The sequence below is a fragment of the Elephas maximus genome, chromosome 3 (genome assembly GCF_024166365.1).
Source record: "Elephas maximus indicus isolate mEleMax1 chromosome 3, mEleMax1 primary haplotype, whole genome shotgun sequence".
NCBI lineage: Eukaryota > Metazoa > Chordata > Mammalia > Proboscidea > Elephantidae > Elephas > Elephas maximus.
Genome location: NC_064821.1, coordinates 76862528 through 76873093, shown reverse-complemented (window position 1 = coordinate 76873093; position 10566 = coordinate 76862528). Strand labels below are relative to the sequence as shown.

The window sequence follows — 10566 nt, the reverse complement described above, 5'->3', positions numbered from 1 at the left end:
ATGTATTTCCGGGTTGAGCCCAGGGAGGTGGGAAGAGGCGGCGTTTCCGGCGACCGTCGCTGCCCTAGGAGGCTGAGGCGAGAGGGAGCTGTCCAGGTTGGGAGCTCGCACAACCTTCTTTCTCTTCCTCCTCCTCTGGGTGAGGGGAGCGAAGGTTGGGCCCCGACCCCATGGACCGGGAGGAGGCGGAGGCCGCCGATAGCTGGGGCCCCGCTGTGCGGCCCTGAGCCCCGGTAGGTGGCCGGGGGCGGCTCGTTGCCAGGCCGAGGACCATGAGCTCAGGGGAGGGGCTGGCGGGATGGGCGATTCTGGGTGTGCACAGGCTGGGTGTTGTGTGACCCCCTGGCCCGGCCAGGTTAGCCAGCCGCTTCTGGCCTTGGAGGTGTGGAGCTCCGGTCCCAGGTTGAACCCCGTTTCTCTCGGGCTCTGGCCTATCATCCAGTCCCTCTTTCACCAAACAGTCTGACAGACCGGACTCGGGGCGCTCCAGCCCTTCTTCCATCTTCTACCTCTGCAGCCTCGCCCTTAGCTGCTGTCTCCGTTGTGTGGTCTCCCCACCCGGACAGAAAGTCGATGCAGGATAAGGGGGCGGGGTTGAGCACGAGGTGTAAATAATGTTAGGAGACCTGCGTTATTCAGAATTTTGAAGACTATGCTTCAGAGAGGGTCCTGTGGTGGCTGCATTGAGCACAAAGGTGAAATGAAAGGAAGTCAAAAGAGAAGACCTCAGGCAGAATTTCAGGAAAGCTTTACCTTCTCTCACGTCATGGTGGTCGTGCCCAACCAACAATAACGAAGTTAGTGAGGAGCGTTAGCAGACTCTCCTTGTGGCTTATGTGATTAACAGACTGGAAACTAGGAACAAACTAGAAAGACGACCTCCGAGAACAATCTGTTAGTTTTTCCAGCTATTTGGAAAACAGTGTCTGCAAATATAAGCAAAGCTATTCATGGCAGTCTGTTGTGTAACTTTCCCAAATATGAGACTTTTTTTAAAAAGAGCTTTATTCTTGATTACGCATACCAGCTGAACAGGCTGCTTCAGCCGTGCTCTGTCATTGTTCAAACATATCTTATCGTTTTGTACATAAATGGAATTCCACGTATGTAGCTGACAGACTGAACTATGATACATCCCCCATCAACCTGAAGTATTAAGTAAACATTACCCCCTGCTCTGTCTGAACAGCTGCTGCAACAGAGAGTGCTTTTATTTCTGGTGTACTTGTAACGCCCTAAATGCCAGAACTGTTGCAAGCTTTTCTAGTTTCATTTGTAAAGTATTGTGGGGGTGTGTGTTCTCTCTCTGGCTTGTTACCCTTTGATTCTCTAACAAACCGTTTGTATCTTGATGATTTGTTCTGTTGTTCCTGCCTCTGGTCAGCAAGACCTTAACTGGACCCTAGGAGTGATTTGTGGCCTTAGGCATTTGTAGGTTTCAGAGGAATGACTGGTTTAGAGTTCAGATGAAATGAGCTCTTCCTCTCTCTTATTCATGTTTTGTAAAACACAGTGCTTGCTAGCCCAATGGTGTTTATTACTCCTGTTTTTGAAACCTATTCATTTCTGTGTCTGTTGCCTACCTGTCAGGCTATTGATGACAGGTGTTGAGTCACCTTGAGTTTAAAATCCTTTTGTGGCAGGCAGAACTGTGTTGGGTAAGATCCATACACACACACATACGCTTGTTCACTCACCCATCCCAGCTTGGCGGGCTAGAGAAGTTGCTGGATATACTTATAACTCTGGCTCCATTTCATAATCTCTTGAACATGTCTCTGGTCCCTACACCTCCTTTCTGCCCTCTGCTTCCTAACACAGCTACAAAACAACTAGAAATAGAAGTGGATGGAAGTGAATGAGAAAGATGAAGTCATTCAGTGAAAGCCTTTTTTTGGGTGGTCTGCACCTCAGTTTTGCAGTAGTATGTGTGTGTGTCCCCTGGAATTAGTCAGCACTGATATCCAACCCAAGCAATGCCAATCAATCTCCCTATATGCTGGCTGGGGAGTGAGGGTGGGGTGGGGTTGTCAGCTTGTGCCCTTTGCCAGGTGTGGCTGACAGGTGCACATTTAGGGCAGAAGATTTTTGAACTGCTTCTTAAAAACATGATCGGCTCTGAGTGTTGCCAAGATTTACGTAATAGTTTATACAGTGTATTGAAGTTGTGTAAGAGGGAAGAAATTTATGGAAAACCAATTTCCCTGCTGGAAGGGGCCCAAGTCACTTGGCCACTAGATTCTAGAGTAGCTAGCACACTGCCTGGCACATAATAGGGTCTGTGTAAAATATTTGTTGAATGTATATATGAATTTAAGCCAGGAATTGCAAATGATCCTAGGGACCAGGGAGGTAACATGGAAGTGTCAACTGGATAGATTTTTAAGATAATGGTGGGGACAGTAGCACACTAGAGAGTACATGCCCTGCCTAAAAACAATCACATTTTAAAAATTAAGAAATTCTGGGTCAGGCAGAACCCTCAGATCAGTTGATCTTGACAGTCCAACCTCTTGTTTTCGTAGGTAAGAAAGTATGTTTGGCTGAAGTAACAAAGCTGGTAGTAGCAGAGTTAGAACTAAAACTCGGATCTTCTTTCTTCTAGGCTGATACTCTTTCTGTTCTACCACAAAGGTAGTTTACTCTTAAATTAGCAAATAATGGAATATAAAGTATTTCAGGTTTATAATGGATTCATTTCATATCCCTTGTGGTGTTGGTAATCTGGTGATTATACGCTGTGCCAAAGCTCAGATTTAAAATTTATGGGCAAGGATGAACACTGAAAGACAGATTTGCAATTTTTCTTCCTCTAATCTGTCTATATTTTCTAGCATTCCACATTTTCAGGAATCAGTTATTAGTTACTTGGCATATAATCTCTCTTTCTTTTAGTGTACTGGTTCTGCGTATGCGGAAGGCCATGGAGAAGAGACTGGGAGCCAAGCCAAGTCCTGCTTCCTGGATTTTATCAAGATATTGTTGGCAGACACCCGTGAAGTGGTTGAGAAACCTGTACCTGTTTTATACTTGTTTCTGCTTCAGTGCTCTGTCATTGTCAACAGGTACCATTTTCTCTCTAGATTTAAGCTTAAAAACAAAAAACGAGAAAAAAGCATTCTGTGTATGAGTCCTTCAGTTCATTTAAAAGACTTTCTAAAAGTCTTTTTTTCTTGTCAGTTTTTTGGTTGGCATTATTCCTTTTTCAGAGTGTGGAGTGTGAGAAAACAGCAATTTGAGAAAGACTTCTGAGTATGCTGCCATTTTGGGCTGAAAAGCAATCTGGTAAATGATAGAAATGGTCATTCTTTTGGTGGACATTTAATTTGTTGGGATTTATTTGTTTTGTTTTGGAACCAGATATTAAATTGGATTCTTTTTCATATGGAAGATGATTTTGAGATTCGATAAAGGTGTAATGAAAAGAAAAAGATTTCAGAGTTACACAGACCTGGGTCCTGGGGTTTGATGTCCCACTTAATAACTGTAAAACCTTGGGCAAGTTACCTAAAATTTCCAACAAAGATTGGTCTCTATTCACCTGGAGCAACAGAGGAAGAAGAAGAGCCAGGAAGAGGATATGGAATGTGTAGCTAATTGCCTCCTTTGCCATAAGACCAGGAGAACTGGATGGTGCCCAGCTACCCTTACTGAACATTTTGGTCAATGATTCCATCGGAGAATCCTGATCAGAATGGGGAAAATGCAGAATTTCAAATTCTTATGGACTCCAGACTTTCTGGATCCATGGAGGCTGGATGAACCCCTGAAACTATTGCCCTGAGACAGTCTTTAAACCTTGAACCAAAAACACTCCCTGAAGTCTTCTTAAAACCAAACAATAGTTTAGCTTAACTGGTAAAAAATGTCTGCCTTGAGCATTATACTATTTGAAGAACTATATGCGATCAAGTTGACAACAGCATCTTGAAAGATTAAATAGGAACCTTAGAGGGCACTGAGTTTATGTCAATGGGTGAGGAACAACTCAGAAAAGGAAGGTGAGAATGGTTGCACAACTCAAGGAATGTAATCAGTGTTACTGAATTGTACATGTAGAAATTGTTGAATTAGTGTATGCTTTGCTGTATGTATTCTCAACAATAACAACAAAATAAAACTTAAAATTCTGAGGAAGGATAATACCTACTTCATAGCTTGATGTGTGGGATAATATAATAAAGTATATAGTGCAACACTGTACATGTAAGTCAGTGGTACTTTGCTCCCTTCCTTCCCTTCTCTCTTTCTTTTTCTTCCTTTCCTTTCACTTTAGAACCTACACTTACAGGGAGAATGTATTCCCTGGTTTTTCCTTAGAAAGGGGCCATGCTGATAGATTTCATAAGGTATGCTTTTCTCCTGCAGATTATTTCATCAGGCTAGAGCCTCTTGCCAGGAAACAGTGCCAAGAAGGCTAAATTTCAAAGGAGAATACCCTTACCTTCTGTTTTTTTTTTTCCTGTCAGTTTTTTTGTTGGCATTGGTCCATTCTGAGTTTGGAGTGTGAGAAAATAGCAATTTGAGAAAGACTTCTGTGTATGCTGCCATTCTGGACAATGACCAAAAGCCTTCTGCTGTGGAGATCACCGTCAGGGATAACTAGTATTCAGGCTTTTGCATCAATAATTGTAAAGGTTTCTGTTGTTGTTTTTAATAGGAATTGGTGGTCACAATCTTGAAAATCAAGTAATTACTGTATTTAGCAATTTCAGTAACATCAGCTTTGGAGTTTTTGTTGTCCTGCAGTGGTGGCTGATGATTGCATAATTATAGAGGTTGAAATTGCAGTTGACAGAAAGCTGACCTAAATATTTTTACCCCAGATGATGTTTTGCTAGGACAGCTGACTATTTCAGGCCAGCATTTTATGTAAGATCATTTGAATTAAATAAGTAACTGACTTAGCACCACCAGACTCAGAAAATCACACTTTTTGAAGTGTAGCTATCATACACTGGGCTCTTGGCTGTAAACATTGCATACCTTTCTTCATTTAATCCTCAAGATAATCCTGGAACAGATAGTTTTATTCTCATTTTATAGATGAGGAAATTGAGGCCCAGAGAGGCAAAATGACTTGACCACGGTCACACAGCAAGGACATGACAGAGCAGGATTCTAAACCCAGGTTTGTCCACTTTAGAGCTCACGCTCTCTCTTCTGCTTCTCTGCCTTATAAGCACAGGTGATCTTTTGGAGGACCAAAGATAATTTTTTTACCTGAACCGTGATAAGCAGCTTGTTATTTCAGGGATTCAAAGTACAGGGGAGGTAGAAGCAATTCTGAATCCTTCTATGTATTCTAATCTAGCACTTGGTTAAACATAGCACTGTGGGTTCATTGAACTTTAGCAAGCTTGTGAGTCGCCAGCCTAATCTTTATTGTGCCTTGAGCTTGATGCTTAAAAACAGCATGCTGGCGAGAAGATTGATTATAAAGGTGCAAAAGTAGTGTTGTTAGGAGCTCTAGTGAGGATTAGATTGTACCAGCTCCATTTTAGAAAAGTTTGCAGTTATTGCTGTGGAAGTAGGAGAACAAGAACCATGTGTATTCAGACTGAGGGAACATGGAAGCAACAAATGACAGACATTTTTATTATGTATTTTAATTTATAGTAGTTCTTTCAAATCAGTTTTTTTTTTTTAAAGGCAGTCTCCTGATAGAAAAAAATGGATTTAGGACATGAATAGACGATTCTATAAGTAAGAAATTAAAATGATTTATAGACATATTTAAAATGTTCATTCTCATTACTTATCAAAGAATTGCAGATTAAAATGAGAAATCCTCTTTAATCTGCCACAGTAACGAAGATTAAAGCAAAAATACCTAGGACTGCCAAGCAGTCATGTGGTTGTCCTCATAGAGTGCTAGGTAACTTGAACAGAGGTTTTGGGCATAAAAATGAAGAGCCTTAAAAAAGCTCGTATTCTTGGACCTGGTAATTCTTCTTCTAGGAATTTATTTCAAGGACATATTAAATAGTAGTGGATGAGAACATTTATCAAAAATAAAAATAAAAAATCAAACTGACTACCACTGACTTGTAATGAATCTGTAGGGCGGAGTGGAACTGCTCCATAGAGTTTCCCAGGCTGTAAATCTTTGTGGAAGCAGACTGCCACATCTTTCTCCCATGGAGCGGCTGGTGAGTTTGAACCACCAATCTTTCAGTTAGCCAGCCGAGGGCTTTCACACTGTACCACACCCATTTATTCTGTGTTGCAAAATCCTACAACTTGCCCAGAAATAGAAGGTTGGTGAAATTAAACATGTCCATATGGTGGAATATAATCCATTATCAAAATTCGTATTTTAGAAGAATAAGCTTATGGGAAAAATGCTCCTAATGGCAAGTGATGAAAGCAGGATACATAATTGTATGTTCACTATGATACCAATTTTGTGAAAAGAAAAAAGTTATTTTTATATAAAGGCACACAGTCTAAAAAAATATGTAGTTAATTGTTCATATATATTTTTTGAGTAATGGAATTATTTTCTCTTTATACTTTTCTGTTTTCCAGACCTTTTTCAGTGTCCGTGTATAGCTTTTTTTTTTTTTTACAAAGGGAAAAAACCTACCTGGAAAAACAACAAAAATCTGTGGGTGGTTTTCTGAGTCAGTATTCTTCTCCACCTGTGAGTTTGTTTTCTTCAGTTTGTACTCGAGTTCTTAGGTTTTTCCCTGATGAAATACATTTCTGATTGTTCGCTGTTGTCATTTAGTGCATGGATTATTCCTGAAAGACTAACCCAAACAAGACAACTCTCCAGTTATCCCCATTCCTGTTTACCACCTAGCAGTTTACCCCATCTTGCATATAGTAGACTTCTTTTTTTCCCCCCATATTTGGATTCAGTGCTGAAACCACCTGCTAGAAAGCAGTGATTACAATTTGTCTGATAAAAGATGCTCTGAGTTTTCCATGTGGGCCATTGAATCACTGTTTTTGTTTAATTTTACTGTTAAGTCCCTTGAAAAATAGCATTTTGAACTTGGGGATTATCACTATCTGGGGACAAGTGTGAGATGACCTGAAGAATTTAGAAATCCGTGCAATAGATTGTCAGCTTCTTGAGAGCAGGGATTTTGCTTGTCTTATTTATGCTAGATACCCCTAGCAAGTACAGAGGGCATGGAAATATTAAATGCATCATAAAAATATTTGTTGACTGAATAAATTAATACATTAACAGTAAGAGAATTGTCTTGAGAGTTAAACTTTAAAATCAACACACAGTCTATCACTTGAGAGTTAAAGCTTAAAATCAATATAATTAGAGCAGAGGTATGCAAAGACGCATGGAAGAGACACTGCCTTTGAGACCAGCAAGATTGTTAAATATATTAATATATTCTGAAGAAAGAATGTATACATTTGAAGGGCTATGTGTACCTGTGGGGTGGGGTTCAGGTGTATGAGAGGGCCTGAACTGGCCCTGGAAGCCTAAAACAAAGAGAGTCATAGAGAGAGGCTCATGTAGGTCTAAAGCTAACAGCTAGGTTTGAAAACTTCTATGGCTGCATCCCGGATTCTCGGAAGTAGATTTTGCAGTTTATTGGTAAGTATTTAGGTTACAGAAAAAAGTATTCAGTTCAAAAACTTTTTTTTGAGAACTTACTAGGAGCCTGATCCTAGGCTTGGCACTCAGGTAGTAAAGTACAACATGATCCCTATCCTGGAAGAGCTCCCAGCTTAATGGAGGAAATGTGTAGACACTGTAAAAAAGAAGTGAAAAAGAAGAGGGATGCAGTGCACTGGGGCCAGAGAAGAAGCTTTTAGCCCCAGGGAGGGGAGGTTAAGGGAGAGAACCAAGGAATTCTTTGCAGAGAAGATGATACCTGAAGAGAGTTTTGAAGATTCAATTTGAAGAACTCAAAGGATATTCCTAGACACTGGGAATGCAAGAGCAAAGACAGAAAAGTGTTAAAGAGCATGGTATGTAAAGGAAACTCTATAAGCAGGTTAGTGATGCTGGAGTATAAAGAGCCAAGCTGGAATGGTAGCTCTTAGAGAGGTAGGTAGTGTTAGGGTCATGAAGGATCTTGTATGCCTTACAGAGAAGCTTAGATTTTAATCTTTTTAGGCAGGAAGTCTGCAAATATTTTTTTGTGACATACTTTAATCCATAAAAATTGTTGAGAATGTATTTTTACGTTATAACAAGTACCATTGTACTAATGTCTTATGTGTATAATAAGAGATGCCAAAATTTTTTCAAAGGATCAACTAAAAAACAAACATGAGTAATTCCAGTATTATTTTTTCATACCTCAGTGATTTGTCCTGCACACCCCTTGTAGGCAAACACTTTACTTTGGAGATCATTGTTTTAGGAAGTTGGGAGCTACTAAAGACTATTAATCAGAATAGTGATAATAGCAAATTTCTAGATTATTTTTGCTAGAGTATAGAAGAACGATAATGGTAGGCATAGAAAGGGAAGGGAGGTCAGGGCTAGAGGTAGGGGGATCTATTAGAAAGCTAATGAAATAACCCAGGAAAAAGTTGATGAGGCTCTTTATCTTCAAGGAACTTCTGTGTCACTGAAGAGAACAGTTTCACTCAATACAAACTAGTAGATGTAGTACTAATAGAATTTAGGAGCTCTGTATTAAGAAATTAAAAAAAAAGGCAAAAAACCCCAAACCTGTTGCCTTTGAGTCATTTTCAACTCATAGTGACCCTATGGAACAGTGTAGAACTGCCCCATAGGATTTCCAAGGAGTGGCTGATGGATTCGAACTGCTGACCTTTTGGTTAGCAGCCTGAGCTCTTAACCACTGTGCCAGTAAAGATTTTTTTTTTTTTAATGTATTTTCTAAGATACAATATCATGATCTAATTCCAGTTAAAAAGCAAAGATGTCACTTTAAGGACTAAGGTGCGCTTGACCTGAGCCATGGTGTTTCAGTTGCCTCATATGCATGTGATACGTGGACAAGGAATAAGGAAGACCAAAGAATCTAAGAAGAATCAATGCCTTTGAATTATGGTGTTGGCAAAGAATATCGAATATACTATGGACTGCCAGAAGAACGAACAAACCTGTCTTGGAAGAAGTATGGGAAGAATGCTTATTAGCAGCGAGGATGGCGGAACTGCATCTCACGTACTTTGGATTTGTTATCAGGAGGGACCAGTCCCTAGAGAAGGACGCCATGTTTGGTAAAGAGTCAGCAAAAAAGAGGAAGACCCTCAATGAGACGGGTTGACACAGTGGCTGCAAAAGTGGGCTCAAGCATAGCAACAATTGTCAGGATGGCGCAGGACAGGGCAGTGTTTCGTTCTGTTGTACTTAGGGTCGCTATGAGTTGGAACCGACTTGACAGCACCTAACAACAAACAACAACAATTCCAGAGCATTTCCATCATCTCAAAAGAAACCTCATACCCATTAGCAGTTGCTCCTTTTTCCTCCCTCTCTCCCCCTGGCTCCTGGAAACCACTAATCTGCTTTCTGACTCTATGGATTTGCCAGTTCTGGACATTTCATATAAATGGAACCATGCAATCATGTATGATTGTATCCTTTTGTGCCTGACATGTTTCACTTAGCATACTGTTTTTAAGGTTTATCTATGGTGTAGCATGTATCTGTATTTCATTCTTTTTTTTTTTCCTTTTAATTTTATTATGTTTTCCCTGAAAGTTTACACAGCAAATTAGGTTTCTGTTTAACAATTTCTACACTTCGTTCAGTAACATCAGTTGCATTTTATACAGTGTGTCAACTTTCTCCTTTCTGTTCTGGTTGTTCCATTTGCAGTAATCTAATTTCTCTGCTCCCTTGCCTTCTCCTCTTTGCTTTAAAGTAAGTGTTGACCATTTGGTTTCATATAGATAGTTTTTTAAAAGGAGTATAGTACTCATGAGTGATACTGTTTATTTTATGAACCAATGCCTTATTTAGCTAGAAGATGACCTCATGGAATAGTTTTGGTTCAAGATTTAAAGAGTGTCTCAGAGCAGTAGTCTTGGGGAGTCCTCCAGTCTCAACTGGTGCAGTAAATCTAGACTTTTTAAGAATATGTGTTCTGTTCCACATTTTGCTCCCATCCTACCAGGATCCGTCTATTCTGTTCCTGATCAGAATGGTCAGACTGGTAGCTGGGCACCATCCAGTTCTTCTGGTCTCGGTAGATGAGGGAGTGGTTTGTGCAGACTGTTAGTCCTATGGCCTTGTTTCTACTCTGAGTTTTTGAGTTCCTTCATTCTCTTTTATTCTGGATGTGTAGAGACCAATAGTTATATTTTAGATGGCCGCTTCCAAGCTTTTAAGACCCCAGACACTACTTTTCAAATGAGGATGTAGAAGATAAACTTTTTGTACTACATTATGCAGTTGACTGAGTTGTCCCAAGAGATTATGGTCCTGTGCCTTCAGACTCCATAAACCAATCCCATGAGGTATTTAATAAGTATCCGTGTTGGTGCCCCCATGTGCTTTATTGTGTGTTTGAATATGTATGGATGCATACGTTCATATATATATACCTGCATGTAGATACATCTGTATATGCTCACCTATATACACATGTATACGTACCTGTACAC

The 10566-nt window shown here is 40.2% G+C and overlaps 1 protein-coding gene across 6 annotated transcripts in view; it reads left to right on the top strand.

Moving 5' to 3' along the window:
• Positions 1–5: 5 nt before the first annotated feature.
• Positions 6–10566, top strand: part of KIAA0319L (KIAA0319 like) — a 150796-nt gene continuing 140235 nt past the window's right edge. For 4 of the 6 annotated variants that reach the window (XM_049878722.1, XM_049878723.1, XM_049878720.1 and 1 more), the window contains exons 1-2: positions 6–233; positions 2896–3065. In XM_049878722.1, the coding sequence (XP_049734679.1) occupies positions 2912–3065 (154 nt within the window). In that variant the 5' untranslated portion in view covers positions 6–233; positions 2896–2911. Of the gene's footprint in view, positions 234–2895; positions 3066–5046; positions 5132–10566 lie in introns of those variants that run through there. The other 2 variants (XM_049878724.1, XM_049878725.1) reach the window with 2 other exon arrangements.